We start from the raw sequence: 22,202 nt of genomic DNA on the forward strand, positions 1-22,202 counted from the left end.
TGGGAGAGGGCAAGGGAGAGGAAGGAGAGGGGAGGGAGAGGTAAGGTGGGAGTCAGAGGCAAAGAGAAAGTGAGAGTGAGAATGAGAGAGAGAGAGAGAGAGAGAGAGAGAGAGAGTGTGTGTGTGTGTGTGTGTGTGTGTTTGTGTGTGTGTGTGTGTGTGTGTGTGTGTGTGTGTGTGTGTGTGTGTGTGTGTGTATGTGTATATAAAGGGCTAGGTTTTCCACTTGGTCATTCAACAAATAACTGGTCAGCCATTCCTCACTCCATCCATTATAAGGCAGTAGAATCTGGAACTACAATGCACAGGTTTAAAATGAGAGGGGAGAAATTGAAAAGGGGTATGAAGGGTAAGTTTTTTTTAACACAGAGGGCAGTTGTTAATTGGAATGAACTGCAGAGGAGATGGTAGAGGTAGATGTAATTACAATATTTAAAAAGCATTTGGAGAGATACTTAGATAGGAAAAGCATATGGGCCTAATGTAGGCAAATGGAATTTGCAAATGTACAGATTACGATCAAGTTGTATAAAATGGGTGAAAGGGCTTGTTTCTCTGCTGCACGCATTGTTTCCACAAAGTTGCGCAGCTGTGCAGTAACTTAAATGCTCCCACACACATAGTCTTTGTTGCCGGGCAACTGCAATTTTCTTTTATATTACATTAGGATCATTTTGAAATTGTGTTAACATATTTGTGAAATACCTTGTAATTAGTTATGTGTTAATGAATGTGATCCATCAATTTTCTAAATAATAAATGCATCACAACTTTTACTTTGAAATATTTTAGAGCTTCAACATATTTATATTGTCAGAGTTTCAAGTTACAACATTGTTACAAATTGTAACAATAAACACAGAATGGATGTTAATAAACCATCAACCTGCTGAATGCCAACATGTCTAAATTTTCTTTGTTGTACTGTATTTCATTATACCCTTCAACAAATACATAAAATAAAAATTGCCCTCTTCCAATTTTCATTCCAAATATTTATCATATACACATTACAAAAACAATATTTAAAATGCTGACAAGAGGAATTCTGCAGATGCTGGAAATTCAAGCAACACACATCAAAGTTGCTGGTGAACACAGCAGGCCAGGCAGCATCTCTAGGAAGAGGTACAGTCGACGTTTCAGGCCAAGACCCTTCGTCAGGACTAACTGAAGGAAGAGTTAGTAAGAGATTTGAAAGTGGGAGAGGGACGGGGAGATCCAAAATGATAGGAGAAGACAGGAGGGGGAGGGATAGAGATAAGAGCTGGACAGGTGATTGGCAAAGGGGATATGAGAGGATCACGGGACAGGAGGCCCAGGGAGAAGGAAAAGGGGGGGGGACCCAGAGGATGGGCAAGGGGTATAGTCAGAGGGACCGAGGGAGAAAAAAGAGAGTGAGAGAAAGAATGTGTGTATAAAAATAAATAACGGATGGGGTACGAGGGGGAGGTGGGGCATTAGCGGAAGTTAGAGAAGTCAATGTTCATGCCATGAGGTTGGAGGCTACTGCCCAGATGGAATATAAGGTGTTGTTCCTCCAACCTGAGTGTGGCTTCATCTTTATAGTAGAGGAGGCAGTGGATAGACATGTCAGAATGGGAATGGGATGTGGAATTAGACACGTCAGAATGGGAATGGGATGTGGAATTAGACATGTGAAAATGAGAATGGGATGTGGAATTATGTCAGAATGGGAATGGATTGTGGAATTATGTCAGAATGGGAATGGGATGTACTCACGTTGGAGGAACAACACCTTATATTCCGTCTGGGTAGCCTCCAACCTGATGGCATGAACATTGACTTCTCTAACTTCCGCTAATGCCCCACCTCCCCCTCGTACCCCATCCGTTATTTATTTTTATACATACATTCTTTCTCTCTCTCTCCTTTTTCTCCCTCTGACTATACCCTTTGCCCATCCTCTGGGTTCCGCCCCCCTACCTTTTCCTTCTCCCTGGGCCTCCTGTCCCATGATCCTCTCATATCCCCTTTGCCATTTAAAATGCTGTGCATTTTTCAGGCTGTATTAAATTTTATGCTCAGAGCAATGGTTGTACTGCATGGCTCTAAAAATCAATTAGATGGAACACTGGCTGTACAATTCCATGATTCCAAGAACAACATGTCAAAATTTGGTGCATGATACTAAATACAAAAGGCCACAACACACTTGCCACATCATAGCAGCACACATGCCATACTGCTACTGAATATACACAAGGAGCTTCGACTGCATTCCAACCATCTTTCTCAAGGTTTACCCTGAATTTGTAACATTTTGCATGCAATTAATAATCTATTACATGGAACTTGGTCCAATGCTTTTTATAGGTCTAAATAAATAATATCCCACTTCTTTGCACAATCCACTGCTTTGAAGAAGAAGAGGACATTTCTAAAAAGAATTGCTTATGAATATTGATTTTTACTTACTAGGTTATTCTCATACAGATGACCAAGTGTTTCTAATGATCAATTTGGTTACTTTCCTAAAATGGTAGTAAAAATGTCAACAACAGGAATTCTGCAGATGCTGGAAATTCAAGCAACATACATCAAAGATGCTGGTGAATGCAGCAGGCCAAGCAGCATCTGTAGGAAGAGGTGCAGTCGACGTTTCAGGCCGAGACCCTTCATCAGGACTAACTGAAGGAAGAGTGAGTAAGGGATTTGAAAGTTGGAGGGGGAGGGGGAGATCCAAAATGATAGGAGAAGACAGGAGGGGGAGGGATACAGCTGAGAGCTGGACAGGTGATAGGCAAAAGGGGATATGAGAGGATCATGGGACAGGAGGTCTGGGAAGAAAGACAAGGGGGGTGGGACCCAGAGGATGGGCAAGGGGTATATTCAGAGGGACAGAGGGAGAAAAAGGAGAGTGAGAGAAAGAATGTGTGCATAAAAATGAGTAACAGATGGGGTACGAGGGGGAGGTGGGGCCTTAGCGGAAGTTAGAGAAGTCGATGTTCATGCCATCAGGTTGGAGGCTACCCAGACGGAATATAAGGTGTTGTTCCTCCAACCTGAGTGTGGCTTCATCTTTACAGTAGAGGAGGCCGTGGATAGACATGTCAGAATGGGAATGGGATGTGGAATTAAAATGTGTGGCCACTGGGAGATCCTGCTTTCTCTGGCGGACAGAGCGTAGATGTTCAGCAAAGCAGTCTCCCAGTCTGCGTCGGGTCTCGCCAATATATAAAAGGCCACATCGGGAGCACCGGACGCAGTATATCACCCCAGCCGACTCACAGGTGAAGTGATGCCTCACCTGGAAGGACTGTTTGGGGCCCTGAATGGTGGTAGGGGAGGAAGTGTAAGGGCATGTGTAGCACTTGTTCCGCTTACATGGATAAGTGCCAGGAGGGAGATCAGTGGGGAGGGATGGGGGGGACGAATGGACAAGGGAGTTGTGTAGGCAGCGATCCCTGCGGAATGCAGGGGGGGGGGGAGGGAAAGATGTGCTTAGTGGTGGGATCCCGTTGGAGGTGGCGGAAGTTACGGAGAATAATATGTTGGACCCGGAGGCTGGTGGGGTGGTAGGTGAGGACCAGGGGAACCCTATTCCAAGTGGGGTGGTGGGAGGATGGAGTGAGAGCAGATGTACGTGAAATGGGGGAGATGCGTTTAAGAGCAGAGTTAATAGTGGAGGAAGGGAAGCCCCTTTCTTTAAAAAAGGAAGACATCTCCCTCGTCCTAGAATGAAAAGCCTCATCCTGAGAGCAGATGCGGTGGAGACGGAGGAATTGCGAGAAGGGGATGGCGTTTTTGCAAGTGACAGGGTGAGAAGAGGAATAGTCCAGATAGCTGTGAGAGTCAGTAGGGTTATAGTAGACATCAGTGGATAAGCTGTCTCCAGAGACAGAGACAGAAAGATCTAGAAAGGGGAGGGAGATGTCGGAAATGGACCAAGTAAACTTGAGGGCAGGGTGAAAGTTGGAGGCAAAGTTAATAAAGTCAACAAGTTCTGCATGCGTGCAGGAAGCAGCGCCAATGCAGTCGTCGATGTAGCGAAGGAAAAGTGGGGGACAGATACCAGAATAGGCATGGAACATAGATTGTTCCACAAACCCAACAAAAAGGCAGGCATAGCTAGGACCCATACGGGTGCCCATAGCTACACCTTTAGTTTGGAGGAAGTGGGAGGAGCCAAAGGAGAAATTATTAAGAGTAGGGGCTAATTCCGCTAGGCGGAGCAGAGTGGTGGTAGAGGGGAACTGATTAGTTCTGGAATCCAGCGTAGAGCTTTGAGACCTTCCTGATGGGGGATGGAAGTATATAAGGACTGGACATCCATGGTGAAAATAAAGCGGTGGGGGCCAGGGAACTTAAAATCATCAAAAAGTTTAAGAGCGTGAGAAGTGTCACGAACATAGGTCGGAAGGGATTGAACAAGGGGTGATAAAACAGTGTCGAGGTATGCAGAAATGAGTTCGGTGGGGCAGGAGCAAGCTGAGACAATAGGTCGGCCAGGACAGGCAGGTTTGTGGATCTTGGGTAGGAGGTAGAAACGGGAAGTGCGGGGTGTGGGAACTATAAGGTTGGTAGCAGTGGATGGGAGATTCCCTGAGCGGATAAAGTCGGTGATGGTGTGGGAGACAATGGCCTGGTGCTCCTTAGTGGGGTCACGATCGAGGGGTAAATAAGAGGAGGTATCCGCGAGTTGTCGCTGTGCCTCAGCAAGGTAGAGGTCAGTACGCCAGACTACAACAGCACCCCCCTTATCGGCGGGTTTAATAATAAGGTTAGGATTAGTGCGGAGGGAGTGGAGAGCAGAGCGTTCCGAAGGAGTGAGTAAAAATGTCAGGTCTGTTCGCAACTGCATTTGCACCTTTTTTTTAAAAAAAGGGGATACATTGAAAGCTATTTCAAGGGCGTAGACACTTTCTCATATCTGTGCCTTTTTGGCCTTCCCTTGGAAAACCAAAAACACCTCCTGGTTTTGTGCCCTTTCAGACAGCTCACTTGTAGCACATGTTGACTTGTACAAGTTCTTTACATGGATGGAATGTTGCTTCTCTTGGAAACCCAGATGGGCTTAATCATTCAGAATATATGTTTTTTTATTTTAAATTCTGTCTTTCTCGGCTATCCTGAATGCTTTTTCATGTTCCAAAAGATCTTTTTTAGATCCTTGTATTCAAAAACCTGCTTTTCTTTTTCACAATTTTTCAATTTACCTGTCCAAAATCCTGTCCTTCCCTCTACAGTCTTGATGCAGATTTTTCTTTGTTAATCTGTTTAGGATACTATGGCCTAAAAACGTGAGAATATTACTGTGGGATGTGTGATTGACTGTCGTGGTCATTGATAATGATAAATGCACTTTCCTCCTTGTGAAATGTTGCTCAAAGTCAACCTATTCCAATCCATTTGCTTCAGGCTCTCTCATTTCATTCAATTTACTGTACAACATTATGTACTTTATTCTGGATTAATGCCAAACTTGAAATTACAGTGGGCATTCCCCCAGGGCATTCCAATTTCTTAGAAGTTGACTGAGTTGCTAACTGATATTGCATCAAGATAAATCCTGAATTTGTGTTTCCTTTGACACATTGGGTTAAAGAAGCCATTTTGAATCCTGATCTAATCAATGGGACTTTTTCAGTTAAAGTTTAGCACAATAAAAGATCCCTTTAAAATATTATTCTTGCATCTACACCTCTTTACAAAATGCAAACTGTCTTCTTCCTTGTATTGACTTAAAGTTTGTCTTGCAATTCTGGCACATGTATGGAACTTCTTTTTTTTCTATGTGTGATGTGGATGGCTCTCCCTGAAGTCCACACAGACCCATTTACCCCATGCTTTCAGGATCAACTTCACCATTTATAATCCAGGCATGTTGTAATCACCTGTTGAACCTCAGCTGCTGCACCATTTGCAATCAGTTTACTCCGTAGGGGTCAAACTTGCCATTTTTTCTGATCTGAATGACCCAATGGCTCAGAGCGACAGAGAGATCTGAGTGCAAGGCCACAGATTCCTGATGATAGTAGGACAGGTGGGTAAGGTGATTATGCATGCACTCAAGATGTTTACCTATGTAATGCCCTGGTTAAGATTTCTATTACTATGCTGTGAGGCATTTTATTTTAACAGTTTTCAAAAAAAGCGGTGTGTCCTGCTGGTAAGAGTGTTTTGGCTTTGGCTAAAGATAAGGAACCATGTTGTCCAACTTCAGAATGTTTGGTCAGCCAGTTGTAACTTTCTGTCCAGTGGAAGATTCGGGAGAGCTGGACTGGATCAGATTTCTGAAGGACTGTAGACTGGTTGGGGTCTTTTGCGAGGAGCTGCAGAGTGGGCCACAAGGGAAGATGCTGCAGAATGCTGTTTGAAAGAAGAGTCCCTGTTGCAAGAGGTGCTTTGTGCAGATGAATGGCTCCAAGGGGGAAGGGCCCATACTCCTCAGAGAGCCAGTTTGTTCCAGATGGTCTTTGAGGAAAGCTTGGAATGTGAAGGGTGCTTTCACACAGACTATGCACGTGAGCAATGCAATATGCCTGACTACCCCAGAAATGAGCTCCAATGTTTATGTGTACATGGGACTGGTTTAACTGTAATGGGCCCTTTTATTTTTCTTTTCTTTTCCTGAAACTGTTAAAGTTGAAGATTCAGTAAATATACTTTATAATCTTATGCTGGTGTACGATCTGTCATTTCTGAGCTACTGATAACAGGGTATGGACAGTATTTACACAGCATTAAGGAACATCCTAACTTTCCTGTTTGGTTGAACCCCAAATCATACTGACTCTAGACGTATATTGTTTATGAAAGGTGCCTTCTTACTGCCGAGTCACGTGACTGTTAGCAGAGTTAGCAAACGAGCCAAGTTTGTATACGAGCCCCAGTGAGAGGGTTGCACCCATATCAGCTGAGGCACAGAATAGACGAACAGAGACAGCATGATAATATTTTATAAAACACTATGCCAGCCCACAGCTAGGGAGCTGTTGGTCACAATATAATCTGAAGAACATGATATTTAGGTAGACGATGGAACCAGGATTGGAGACATTTCATATTGCCAAAACTGGATTTGTTTTCTTCAAAACAAAAAAATTGATAGATAGAACTTAATTGATCTATTTGGGATTAGGACAGGGCAGGAGGAAGGGCAAATTTCTCTTGGTAGAGAGATGTAACCAAAGTAGATAAATTTAAGGTGATGGGTAGAACGATTAGCAAAGAGTTGAGGAGAATCTTCACTCAGATAATCCAAAACTCACATCTTAAATTATCAGTTGTGGTAGAAAGCTATCATGTTCACAAATTACCTGGATAAGCCCTTGATGAGCCATCATTTACAGGACTGCAGGCTGAGAGATGGGAAAAAGGATACATCAAAAAAAATCTTTATCTGATAATATGGACGTGATGGACCACATGACCTCCAATCAGCGCCAAAGTATTCTGCGGTACAATGATCATCTCATTTAGCTCTCAGGGGAGTGTACTGATCCAGCAGAACAGAAACAAACACCTTTTATACACACGTAACCAAGCCTCAGAAGCTTAATGCTTTCATTAACTTGTCAATCTAGCACCACTATTCCTTACGTACATTTATGGGAACTGCAACTGAATGGATTATATTCCAAAAAAAAACATTTCCCTTTTGTTGTCATATATGAGGGGAGAAGAAAATTTCCAATTGACTTTATAATTACAGCTTGGTTTGCAGAAACATGCTTCCTAGTGAAGGTGGATTTGTTTCAAGTTGCACATTCAGAATCATTTCTCCTACAAAATCATTCCTTCCCATGACTGTATAAATTAGAAAGGTTATAATGTATTGCTCACTGTCTGTGCTGGGGATAGTGGGGTGGTTAGATGGTTGATTAGGAAGTGGGGAATCAGGCAATGACAACATAAGAGTTTCGGAAATTAAAGGAGGCCCCCACCAGGAGGAGGATGGATATCATGTACTCCCTGACAGCTTTCCAAGCAGCTTGGGTGCCTTTAATTAATATTGAAGAAAGTCCTACCACTATGGTGAAGACCTACTTCAGGGTTCTTGAGGGACCTGTAGGACAGTAGAATTTCATGCAAATGATAGCAAACAAGTGCTGTGCGCTATTTGATGTCACAGCAAGTGCTCAAATATTTCTGGGTGCGCTATTTGATGTCACAACAAGTGCTAAAAAAATGTTTCTGGGTGCTTGTGTCTCAGGCTTACTTCAGTCCATGGTCTTCAGCGGAGGTTTGAAACTGGTTGTGCAGATATATAAGTTTGTACCCCTGGTTGCAAAGTGTGCAGCTTTTGCATTAATCTGTGATATAACTCCTGTTTGGCCAGTCACACCTACCTTTTCACACAGGCCTCAATCATGTCACTTGCCATGAGTTTGAGTCTTTGGTCCAGATGTTGGGAAAATTCGGGCTCTGGCCAGTGTAGATCATAGACGAACATCTGTAGAGCATCCAGCTTCCAGAAGAGATCTTCCGATGTGGAAGAACCATTCCTAAAGCAAAAGAGCATTGTGGCATATGAAACATTTTGTTCTGCAGACAATGCCTTCAAAACAGCGTAGCCACAAGCACACAACAGGAAAGTCACACCAGATACAAACATAGATATTCAACACAGTTACTAGCGGTCATCATGAACAGATTTACTGTTTGGTCTTTGTTATTGTCATTGTGCTGGTGATATGGGATGGAATACAAGAACATGAGAAAATCGGAGCAGGAATAGGCCTCTTGACCCTTCCAGTCTGCACTACATACAAAATAACCGTGGCTGATCTGCCTCAGGCCCCATCTCCTCTTCTGTGTCAGTTCCCCATTGGCATCAATTCCTTGATCTCTCAAAAATTTATTCACTTCCACTTCAAACACTTCCAGGAACAGTCTCCACAATTCTCCAGGAGAGAAATTTTCGAAGGTTTACTACATTCCACAAGAAGACAGTTCTGTGCAGCTAAGCTTTAAATGCCCACTTTCTTACATCTATGTTAACTCATTTTCCATCAGTGAAAATATCTCAATCTCTTCTGTCATGCTCCTGCAAAATCTTACGGGTTTCAATGAGATCATCCCTTATTCTGTTAACCTTCAAAGATCAGAGATCCAATATTTTTAGCCTCTTAGGATACGACTATTCTTTCATCCCAGGAATAAGCCCTGTGTATCTCTCTTACCTCCAGTGCTACCATATCCTTTCTTCAATACAGTTTAAACTATTCCAAATGTGGTTTGAATGCTCACTGGACTATTGCAACAATACTTCCCTGTTTCTAAGCTCCAACCCTTGCAATGAAGGTGAATGTGCTGTTTCCTTTCCTGACCATTTGTTGTAGAGACCTGTGCACATTTATGATGCACAAAAACACCCGTTTCCCGCTGTTATGCTCATTTGTAGGCACGTGGCCAAGTGGATAAGGCATTGGACTAGTGACCTGAAGGTCCTGAGTTCGAGCCCCAGCCAAGGCAACGTGTTGTGGCCTTGAGCAAGGCACTTAATCATACATTGCTCTGCGACAACACTGGTGCCAAGCTGTATGGGTCCTAATGCCCTTCCTTTGGACAACATTGGTGTCGTGGAGAGGGGAGACTTGCAGCATGGGCAACTGTTGGTCTTCCATACAACCTTGCCCAGGCCTGCGCCCTGGAGAGTGAAGACTTTCCAGGCGCAGATCCATGGTCTCGCAAGACTAATGGATGCTCATTTGTGGTCTCCCTCTATTTAGTCGACATATTGACTCATTTTACTAAAGTGCATGAAACTCGGTCACACAAGATTTGACCATTCACCTATCCATAAACTGTTAAACAATTATGAAGCCCTCAACAAGCATGAGTTACCAATATTATAGAAAGAATTATTTTCTGACACATTATTTATTACTTGTGATCATCTGGTGAATGGAAGGCTGAATCTTGAGGACAAGGAGAGGTTTAAAATGAGCAATTGTTATTTAAATTCTGAATGAAAATTTTCTGGAATGTTCATCTGTTTGGTAATTCATCATGTCATTATCATATAATGATAGCAACACAATTTTGTAGGTGTAGTCTAGTATTTGGTAACAGTCTACAGAAATTGATTAATCTAAAACTGATCTGTCAAATTTTATTTTATGAATTCTTAGAAACATAAATACATAAAAACAAAAGCCACTTTAGTAAGGTGGTTGTAAAAATTCCTTCAATAGTGTTCTGAATATTAAATAAATGAATGGACAAAAATTGTTCAAGTTGGGCAGAATCAATGGATGCTATAATCAATCACGCTGTTTGCGATTGGGAGGAAGTATTGGGCTAGGATTCACATTCAATATGATCATTTTAATGTTGCTGCCAAAGGCAAATATGGATGTCAGTTGTAGACAGGATCAAGGCCAGTTATAAAAATGCACAATGAAACATTTCTCAATCTCACTGTTTAGATTTACACAGTCTGTACAAGAACTTTGGTGAAGTTAAATCTCATGAACCATATTCAAGCAGTGAACAGGATTCATCCTTTTAAGGGGGATGGAGGCAAGTTTAGGGGAGATGTCAAAGGAAGGTTTGTTTTTACTCAGTATATGGTTGGTGCCTGCAACGCACTGCCAGCAGTAGTGTTGGAGGCTGATAAAATAGTGACATCTAAGAGACTTTTAGATTGACATTTGGATGTATGAAAAATGGAGGGTTTTGGGCTATATAGGAAGGAGAAAAGGTTAGACTGATCGAGGAGCAGATTTATATAGGTTGGCTCAACATTTTGGGCCAAAGGGTCTATGCTGTCCTTGATGTTCTGAGTTTGTAGAGAAGGTAAATAATCTTTAATCTGTTTTGCAGAAATAATGATTATTCTCAATTCTGGATTCAAACTCTAAATCAGGGCTTGGAAACGTCAGTTTCTCTGCAAATAACAACTCAAGGTTCAGAAAATATTTTGAATGACCATTTGTCTGCACAGATCCAACCATTCACCCTCAGCAATATGTGTATAGCGGCCTGATGGTTACCAAGCGAAATGGTTGATCTTAATATTGCCATATTCTGCCCTCCTTCCACTGCCTTGACTTCTCCAGTTCTAAATAACGATGATCAACAAATTATTGTTTGTCATTGTAACCCATCAGGACCAATTACTGATGATATTCAAAATCATGAGAAAAAATAAAACAAATCTGGCAAAAATAAAAGAAGTGATGGAGAGAAAGCTTAAGGGATGTTGAGAAGCAGGTGTTAAGGGATTAAAGGATTAAGTCAATGGTCAGGGTTATTCAAACACTCGCTTAATCATGGACACATCTACAGGGCAATTTACATCTTGGTTAAGAAAGGTACCTTCCTTTGAATTATGATTAAAGGGTTGGTGGTTTGATATGTGAAATGCAGTGATCCCTCAACAATATCCTGATAACATGGTATATTGGTTTATTTCTCTCAGCCAAAGTCACAAGTAGTCAGAGATACTGCACACACAACTGGCTTACATCTGCTACTTATTTAGACATCCATGTCTCTGCATATAATGTGGAAAATAATCAAAGTGATTACCAGGCAATAATTTAATCAAGTGGCTCAAACATCACAAGAGCAAAATTCTCAAGGCTTGCAACTCAAAGCATAACACAGAAATTACTCCATGGATTTGAAATCAGACATTGCTGTCTATTGCAATGATGCAATCATATAAATGGGGTGCAGCTAAAGGGTTATTTTGATTTTGGGTTGGTTCTTGGCCAGGCAATGGTTGTTAGTTTCAGTTATTTACTTATTATTTAGATATACAGCATGGAACAGACCCTTTTGGCCCAATGAGCCACACGGCCCTGCAACCCACTGATTTAACCATAGCCTAACCACAGGACAATTTACAATGGCCAATTAACATAGTAACCGATATGTCTTTGGACCGTGGGAAGAAACCAGAGTACCCAGAGGAAACCCACGGGAAAGTCATACAAACTTCTTGCAGAGGATGCCAGAACTGAACTCTGAGCTCCGACATCATAAGCTGCAGTAACATTGCATTATCCGGAAGGCTACTATGGCACAGCTGTTATATATTTTAGTCATATTCAACAGTGCACACATCATCATTTAGTAAATCTGCCACTAATTCACTTGTTGGGTGGGATTCTACATAAACATACATCTGAACTTGCTTGGAATTTAGAAGGATGAGGGTGAACCTTATTGAAACCTTTTGCATGTTGAAAGGCCTAGACAGAGTAGATGTGGAAAGGATGTTTCCCATGGAGGGGGAATCTAGGACAAGCGGGCACTGCCTCAGGATAGAGGGGAGTCTACTTAAAACAGAGATGCGGTGATATTTCTTTAGCCAGAGGGTGGAGAATTTGTGGAATTTGTTACCACAGGCAGCTGTGGAGGCCACCTTGTTGGGTGTATTTAAGGCAGAGCTTGATAGGTTCTTGATTGGACATGGCATCAAAGGCTACGGGGAGAAGGCTGGGGAGTAGGACTAAGAAGGAGAAAAAAGAATCAGCCACAATTGAATGGCAGTGCAGACCCAATGGGCCAAATGGCCTAATTCTGCTCCTATATCTTATGGTCTTTACATTGGCTGGATACCTGGAGATAAGCAGGACATCATTTGATATTTTATATTTCTGCAACAAAAAAGTGTTTCATTCCAATTAAACATTTGAAGAAAATCATATTTTAGAAATATACAAAAATAATTTGTTTAGAGAAGTAGGCACCTCCTCAACAGATCCTATGGGTCAGATTCTCACTGGATAAATCAGTGAAAGCCATTTGAGAAAAGAACATGAAACCAGAATGCTGCACCATCTGAAGTTATTATCAAAGGCGAAATACACCATCAGGAAAACAGAGACAGCAAGAACAGTTCATGAAAATGTCATCTAACTCCCATAGTGCTGATTCTTCTGTACTGAAGACTTGCTCAGTAGGTGAAAAATTCCTGATGGAAGACTGCATTGTTCTTGAGTGACTGTGTATTTTGCCATAGGGTGAAATTTTTTAAGTGCCTTAAATTTTCACTGGTCAAAGAGTCAAATACAAGGGACATAGCTATAAATAAGGAGCTGATTATTTAGGAATGAGGAGCAGAGAAATTTCTTCTCTAAGAAGGTAGTTGCTCTCTGGAATTCTCTGCCTCGGAAGGCAGGGGAGGACAGGTTATTCAATGTATCTCAAGTGGAGATAGATAACTACTTCAAGGATTGAGGAATTGTGGGTTATGCTGAATAGGGACAGAAGAGGAAGGTGAGTTGAAGTCAGTTTTGATCAGTCACAATCTTATTGAATGGCAGGGAAGGCTTGAGTGGTCTGGTGGCCTACTCCTGCTCATATTTTTATTATTTTCTTGTCATATTTATATTAGCCAAATGGTTGCTGGATGAATAAAATCAGATTTGTATGCACCTGCTTCAGTCCTGGTCCATTCACTCCACATATTCCATTTCAGTGATGCTAAAGTGCAGTCAAGACTCCCTGCTCTCCACTAAACTGGATTGTTGTTCGTCCTCTTCACCAAAACTTCCAACTGATATGCTTTGACAATGGCAATGAAAAACACTTCAATGCAAATGTACACAACCTTTTGATATTCCTTGTCATAACTGCTTCAAGAAAATTAAAAATAAGGCAATTTTTATTTCACTTGAGTCTTTAGTGTTAGGGTAAATTCACTGAAAAAGATAGATAGAATTATTTACTTTGTTGGTAGAGTCTGGAATAGGGAGCTTCACCTTAAAATCAGAGCAAGGCTATTAATGCCACCATTAAGAACACTGCTGCACAGGTAAGTGGAAATGAGGAACCCTTCCTAAAAATCTGCTGCAGATAGGACACCTGAAAAGATCAGTTAAGTCTGAGAGACAATTATTGTTCTATTATCAAATGTCCTTCACTAATCAATGAGCAAATCTGACACAAAGGATCTGTTGAGAAGATACAAGGAACTTTGTGACTTATTGTAGAGGGTGAATGGTGGTAAGAAAGTGGTGTCTCTTCTTGGGGAGAAATTATTTTTAATGATCTTGAAGGGAAGTAAATATGTCCTATATTTATAAACAAGTTATTCTTGTAATTTTCCAAATACATTTTTTCTCCAAGTGTTTGAATGGTATGATATGCTTCATAGCCTGGAAATGTATCCAAAGTGGACATACAGTATGAAGACAGAGATCAGCTGTGGTCAAAAGAAAGAAAAGGGGCTGAGTGGCTAACTTCTGTCCCTATTTCTAGATGGCTTGCACATTGCATTAGTACAAACTTCAATCCACACAAATTGTCACCTTGCGAATGAAACTGATTGACTTCAAATGAAGCAGCTGGCCCTAACATGGTGTAGGAGTGATTAGTTATTAATACCAAATATACTATATGCGAAGGAATTTTTTTAGTCAGATGGAATTATGGAATTTGTTGCCACGGGCGGCTGTGGAGGCCAGGTCATTGGGTGTATTTAAGGCAGAGATTGATAGGTATCTGAGTAGCCAGGGCATCAAAGGTTATGGTGAGAAGGTGGGGGAGTGGGACTAAATGGGAGAATGGATCAGCTCATGATAAAATGGCGGAGCAGACTCGATGAGCCAAATGGATGACTTCTGCTCCTTTGTCTTATGGTCTTACTAGAAATATGGAGGAAATAAAAAACAAAAATGTTGGAGAAACACAGCAAGTCAGGCAGCATCTATGGAGGGAAATGGACACTCAATGTTTTGGGTTGATATCTTTCATCTGGACAGGGAATATGGATTGTCTAGTAAGTTTAACAATCTAAATTCTTCACTGTGACTATCATCAGAATTAGGTTTATCCAAATATGGGAAGATTATCCCTGGTCTGAATATTTCTTTCTACAAACCGTCTACAGATATGTTATTGACATGGTGATAATTTTGTTGTTTGTGCATCACAGAAAGGGGATTTGGATAGACAGTAAAAACACCCTACCATAATACAGAAATTGGTGAGCTTTTGCAACCCTACAGCAGAGTCAAAATAAAATCTCTTCAACTTGATTTTGATATTCTTTTGCATGTAAATGACCCCAGGCAATGTTTTCATATAACCACTTGATGCACTCATATCAAGTTCCCATTTCCATTATTTTAATAGAAGCATTAAACCATTTATTTTCAATGCATATGTCCAAATAATAGACCAAGGAATTTGATACCACTACTTTAAATGCTCAGACGATTATGTTGTTCATGGTGATTTCCAGATCATATTGTTTAAATCTGCAATGTGGAGCGAGGCCAATCGAACCACCTTCACCCTGGATGATGAACTTTGGTTGATTGGGGTGCATCACAATTTAATACAGTGTAACTCTTCTTTAATATCAGATGAATGGTCTCATATTGATCATTAGAATTATTATTTTGAAATTGCAGGCTACTTCATGGACATTTCTCTTCAAAATTACAACTACTGTGTTGATAAACATTGATGCTAATCATTTCCTAATGATGATCAGCTCACATTAAAGAATGCTTTGTCAATGAACTTTTGGTTACAAGTTCACTAATCCCAATACAACTGAGAAACAGAACAGCAACACTGGCAAGCAAATTATGACTGTGCAGGTACTATTTTACATTCTAAAAATGTAAAATTTTAAATGTAGCCTTCTGTAACATTTTAAAAGGTTTGAGCCAAACTACCTACAGATGGGAAATGGCTACAGGCGAAGAACACACATGGGTTCTATTCTGGAACAGGGATTTGTGAACTAATTAGAGCATTAAGTTTTTACCCTCATATTTAATTAGCTCTTTGTCCCTCATGTCAGCATTCAGTCTTTGTGTTGACAAACATGTTAAGAGTTTGCCCAACTTTAGCAGGCTTATACACCAATGTTCATTGTGAAAACAATGGAAACCTAAATCTCCTAAAATGAACTGAAACCTATTCAGAAGGGGATCAGCAAAATACAAATGCTAACCACATGGATCCAGATTTGCGTAAGGAAATATGAAGCAATCAATTTCCTTGCAAAGACAGCGTGCAAAGAAGACAAAAGACACATACCAAACATATGCACACACATTCAGAGTCATGTTCTTCATGGTGAAAGAAGGATACTTGATAGTTCTACCTGGCAGACACTACAGATATCATGTGACAGCAGGTGATTGGCAACCTCGACTATATAGATACCAAGTGAACTTTGGTAAGTTAACCCTGTCACTCAATACAACATATGGATCTAATCATTTCAACATCTTGATTTGTGAATTAATTAAGAATTGCCTCTTTAATGTTTCCAGCATCTGTGGTACTTCAGTTTTGAATCTCTTTAATGTTGTTAGGTTTAGAGTCTGGTCTACAGAACTCAAGCCAGCAAACCAGTGAACAGGCCGTCAAGTTGTTTCAAACTATTGCATTATGCATGTTGCTGGCTGTGAGAGATAGCATCTTCTAATTGCAAGCCATCCACAGTTTTGATTAGTTATCAACTGTACAGGAAGTGTTTCCAACAACTAAATTCCTCCTTGCAATTATATCAAACATCTGTACAGAAAGGCATCGAGCCAAAATAATGATTCTTCCAGCTCACAGATTACCTACTTTTTAAATACCGTGAAATTACTGATCTTTTCATTCCACCCTGTTCTTTTTACCTCAACAAAAATACATCACCACTCTAATGCAATATTTTCAGAGTAGATTTTGAGCACCAGCCAAATGAATTGAAAACTTTTGGCTCGATTTTATTCAATTAAAAATAAAATGTGAATGAAAAAACAGAATTTGTTTCCTAAACTGTTGGAAAGACATAGTGAGAAGTAACTTGTTAGGCTGGTTGGGGCTTGTGTTTGAACTGGAAGCAACGTGCAAAGTCAGCACTGCATACTTAGATCAGTCCAAAGAGGGAACACTCATCATTTTTACTGTTTTATACATCACTATGTACAACTTCATAATGGACTTTTTCTTGCAGACTGTCTCAATGTAGATACATGTGGTTGGCACTATTAATTGGCCATTAGCAAAACTATCATGTTTCTCTGCATCAGATATGCAGTGTGTAAAATAGTAACATCACTTATCAAATGCAATTCCCTGTGCAATTCATCTATCTAGATAGGTTTTCTGTGTTCTCTTTCCTTTTGTAGTCTTCAATGCCTTATTTACTTTCTCCTTTAAATATATTCTTTGCATATTCCTGGTTCACACTCTTCATCAGTCATCTTTAAATTTTCACTGTTTGTGGTTTTTGTTTGAATTATTTTCTTAATTTGATTGCCTCAAGTGACCTCTCCCTTTCTAAGCTCTGAAGAGGACCTTTGGCTGATATCCAGGTAATTGGTAGCAGACACAGGGTCAGATAGAAGCTCCTGCCATCACACTTCTGCCACTAGTTGTAAGATGTACTGTATGCTCATGTGTGCTCTGACTATGGTATACAGCAGGATAAACTGGAATTAGAGAGAATACAATGACGCAGATTGGGAATTAGATATCATACAGAAAGCAAAGAGTGGAATAAATGGATTGTGCTCAGCTTGGCAGGTTGTGAAAAGCAGGGTACTGCAGGTGGGATGTATTGCATTTTCAGAAGTCATTTGATATGCTCCTGCACACAAAGTTGGTCAACAAGATTAGAGCACAAGGAATTTTACTGACATGGAATGTGAACTAATAGTCAGACCATAAGGGAAGAGTGTGGATAAACAGAATGTTCTCAGGTTTGCAGAGGGGTTGGTGCTTGGGTCTCAGCTTTTCACAATCTAGATCAATGATCTGGCTGAGATGAGAGATTATTATATTTCCAGGTTTTCTGCGGTCATTACAGTGGATTGTGAGTGTATAAAGAGGCTTCTTGGAAATATGCATGTTGATTAACTGGGCAAGAACATCGTAGATGAACACAATTTGGATAAATGAGACCTTATCCACCTTGGTGTACATAAAAGAAGAGCAGAGTATTAATGAAATAGTGCGACATTGGATGGCACTGATGTTCAAAAGGACCTAGGTGTGCTTGTGCCTAAGTGGTTGAAGGCCAATATACAGGTATAGCAAGCAGGAAGGACAGTAGATGCTACATTAAACTTCATTATGGCAGAATTTGAATACAGGAGTAAGGAACTCTTATTGCAATTGTATGGTGACCTGTTGAGACAACGCCTGGTACATTTCATTCAGTTTTGGCCACTTACTTAAGAGCTTGCTATTGAAAGAGTGCTGCAAACTTTCACTAGACTGATTTCAAGGATGGTGGGTCTGCCATATGAGGTGTCATTAAATACTACATATAAAATGCTTAAAGGGCTTGGAAGCTAGGTTGAAGATATTCCCTCTGGCTGAGGAATTAAGCACCTAGGATATGGTCTCACGATATGGGGGCAGGCTGGTTTGGACTGACTGAAGATTAGTTTCTTTACTTGGAAGGCTGTGAATCTTCGGTGTTTTCAAGTCCAGTGGGTTGTGAGTGCTCATTGTATTCATTCAAAATTTAGATTGATAGATTTTTGCAAATTAAAGGAATCAAAGAAAGTGGGATAGTGCAGGAAAATTATGTTTAGATAGAAGATCAGGTATGATTTAATGAATAGCAGAGAAGGCTCAAAGGTGTAAAGCTAATGTTTCTTATGTTGTTTTGTACAATTTTACTAAAAAAAATCAATTAAGTTTATGAAGCAGTAAAATCAACTAATGAGTTAAGCTGATGACTATTGCAGAGTTGGAAAACAGAAGGGAAATGAGACATATAATGCTCTAACTTTTGATTTGAACTGGATTTGTATTGAGCTCCCTGAATATTGATCTAAATCAATGCTTTGCTGCTAATCACCCATCTCCCTTGATTTGGGCTCGATATCTAAGAAAGAGGGTGCTGGCATTGAAGAGTGTCGGGGAGGTTTATGAGAATGATCCCAAGATTGAAAGGGTTAACGTATCAGCAGTGTTTGATTGCTCCAGTCCTGTACTTACTGGAATTTAGAAGAATGAGGTGGGTTTTATTGAAATCTACCAAATATTGAGAGACATAGAGTGGACCTGGACAGGATAGTTCCAATAGTGGGTGAGGGCACAGTCTCAGAATAGAAGGATATCTCTTTAGAACAGACAAGAGAAGAAATTTCTTTAGCCAGAGGGTGGTGAATCTGTTGAAATCATTGCCACACATGGCTGTGGAGGCCAAGTCATTGGGTATATTTGGAGCAGAGCTTGACAGGTTCTTGATTAGTAAGAGTGTCACAAGTTACAGGGGTGAGGGAGGGAATGGCAGGCAGATAAGTTTGAGAGGGAAAATAAATCAGCCATGATTGAGTGGCAGAGCAGACTCAAAGAGCCAAATGGCCTAATTCTGCTCCAATTTCTCTGCCTTATTAACTGAAACTCATTGTTGCTTCACATGGCTTACTCAACTGGAACAGGAAAAAGCATGCTTTCATGCAGCTCTGAATTTACTGTGTATCAAAGTAAGCTCAGCCATTTTGTTCTTTCTTCTGCTCGGCTACTTTTAAAACCAACAAAACTAATCACAATTGGAATATCCACTAAATTAAGGACATTCTACATATATAAAAAAACACTTGCTGCTAGCTTTTCAACTGTAAAGTCAGTGGCTACCAGAATCAACTCAAGGAGGAGGGTGAGGGAAAATGAAAATTGACTTGTGTGGCTCCTGCAGTTTCCTCATTTCCCAAGGCATTCAGAGACTTTGAGGGATCAGCATTTTATTTGCTTATAAAGTACAGTGGATTTCAGTTAATTGGGCCATCAGTTAATTGGGGCAGCCACTTATTTGAGACAACTCTTAGAGAACAAAAAAAAAGAGAAAATAGCCGGATTCCCTTCATTTATATGGGACACTATGGCGCTTAATTGGGCCAAGAGATTGTTGCCGAACACTTTCTAGCTCGTGTCACACATTGTGTGGCCATTAGACACTGCACTGTGCATACAGCGAAGTTTTTAAATAGCTTCTGTTGTGTGTGCTTCTATTCAAAAAGCAGTGATTTTTGTCGCTAATAGTTGCGAGTAGTGAGCAGTAAGACAATTCAAAACTCACTGTTTTGCTCACTGTGCTTTCAAGCATTCTGGCTTGGAGATTCCAGGATTGGCTGGGAGTGAAAATGAAACAATTTCTCTGCTTCAACAAGGTAGGAACTACAGAGAATTTGAAGTAATCGACAATCATCATGAATTTTCCAAGGAAAATGAAGATTTGGAGGATGCAGTTGTTGAAAGCATTTGAAGGCAATCCATTATCTGCATCAGGTGCCTGCACTGATTTTGTTCATTTACAGTCAATCAAATGCACACGGCAGTGTACACAGGATTAATTCCTCCATTGATAACTATTAGGAACTAATATACAGTTTTCTGGTTCTGGGGGAGAGTTTTGGTAGTGTTCTAATTTGTTCTTCATTTCATTTAAATACATAGATAAATGGTAGTTTATCTTTTTTATATCTTTTTAACTATTTCCATCAAATTTTGGCTAATTGGGGCAATCACTTAATTGGGCCAGAATGTGTTGGTTCCATTATGTGGCAACTAATCGGAATCCACTGTAAATAAATGTTGTAGGGCAAGGAGTTTCTCCTTGTATTCTGCAAAAAAGTTATCACTTGCTCTCACCCTCCTCCACATCACTGCCCCCCAACTCCTGTATCTGTTTCCCACAGCAGGTCTTAAATGTTGACGGGATCTTTATCCCAACAGACCAATAAACTGCTTCTATGTCCCTATTTGGCAGCTGCAGCTTACTGAGAAAATGAGCTCTGATGCTGAGAGAGCTTTGAGCTTCACGTACATCATCACAAACCGATTCTTTTTGGCAATTTCAGTATAAGAATAAGGAATCCCCTTCTTGGTAACACACTCTGAAAAAGATCAAAATTTTATCATGGCTTATTACTTTTTTGCTAAACTAAATGTCACTGATGAAAAGAAAAATGAAGCATTTGAGTCTAGTTTAAACCGCTCTAAGGTGTCATTTTGTGATGACACATAGGGTAGATTTGTCAAGTAAATACCTGTAAACTGAAAATCAGTTTTGCCCTTCGATGTGTACTTTACACATTAAATATCAATAACCGGATAATGAAGCATTGCAATTCAGTAATAAAATGGAGAACAGTTTCATTTCCTTTGCTTCTATTCCCAGTAGCATTTACATGCACAGAATCTTCAATAAACAACAAGTAATCCTCCATTTACATGCAATGCACAGGAGCCAGAGTACTATCTAAAACATAATAGCTTGCTTCATGCCTGCAACCAACCACACACACAAGACACAACAGCAAGTGTACACAAAATGTAAACTTCACAAGCAAGAGGCTATCCAATTCTACAGAATACACACGTGGAATCATATAAAGAAGCCATCCAAGATGATGGAGAGAAACTAGGCATTTGCGGAAGATTAAGAGGCAGACTTGGGACTTTTGGCAGGCTCACGCTAACAAGATTATTGGTGAGGTTCCTGTGGGAGAAAGAATCAGGACAACATCAGAGAAATCATATCGTAAAAATTAAGTAAAAATGAAGTTCATTCAATGCTGTAGAGGGGTTGTTCCCCAGCTCAAGAAACCAGCTGCTTCTTTGTGATAAAGTGACTCACAATATTTAATTTTTTTGAATTTATATGTCAGTTACAATATTTGAAAAAGAAAAGTCAAATTATCAGAAGATATCACCATACAAGAGAGGGGAAAGTCCTTATCATGATGTTTAAATTACTATTGTACCTAGTTAAGACTAATGATGTAGTATAAGCGATGAAATTGCATACTAGAGCTGACAATTAGCAATCTGAAAGCAGTAAGATTGCTGGCCACACTAATGATCACCATGATCTACAAGATTGTTTTAAGTCCAATGAGTTTACTAATGTCCCTAGGAGAGGAACACTAATAGTCTGTCTTATAAATGAGGTAATAAAATAATTATGAACTTGGTGGGTTTTGATCCCTTTTAGTAAAAATGTACACTTGCCTTTGAGGGACTGCAGTGAAGATTTAGCAGACTAGCTCCCAGAATGGTAGGTTTACTATATGAGAAGAGATTAAGTAGAATGGGCTGATATTGTTTACTGTTTAGAAAGATAAGAGGTGATGTTACTACAGCTCATTAAGCTCACTAAAATTCTCAAAGAGCCTGACCGGCTGGATGCAGGGAAGATGCATCTCTGGGTAGAACCAGGGGCATAGTTTTGAAATAAGGTGGAAACCATGTAGAACTGAGATGGAAAGAAATGTCTGCATACAAAGGTAGCAAATCTTGTGAATTCT

At 40.3% G+C, this 22,202-nt stretch overlaps 1 protein-coding gene across 10 annotated transcripts in view; it reads right to left on the bottom strand.

Annotated features, from left to right (window-relative positions):
• Positions 1–22,202, bottom strand: part of cadps2 (Ca++-dependent secretion activator 2) — a 725,177-nt gene that overhangs the window by 89,434 nt on the left and 613,541 nt on the right. For 6 of the 10 annotated variants that reach the window (XM_063058142.1, XM_063058141.1, XM_063058138.1 and 3 more), the window contains 2 exons: positions 21,275–21,394; positions 8,316–8,471 (listed from right to left, as the gene is read on the bottom strand). In XM_063058142.1, the coding sequence (XP_062914212.1) occupies positions 8,316–8,471; positions 21,275–21,394 (276 nt within the window). The remainder of the gene's footprint in view (positions 1–8,315; positions 8,472–21,274; positions 21,395–22,202) is intronic. The other 4 variants (XM_063058146.1, XM_063058145.1, XM_063058144.1 and 1 more) reach the window with 1 other exon arrangement.

Source organism: Mobula hypostoma, chromosome 9 (genome assembly GCF_963921235.1).
Source record: "Mobula hypostoma chromosome 9, sMobHyp1.1, whole genome shotgun sequence".
Lineage (NCBI taxonomy): Eukaryota > Metazoa > Chordata > Chondrichthyes > Myliobatiformes > Myliobatidae > Mobula > Mobula hypostoma.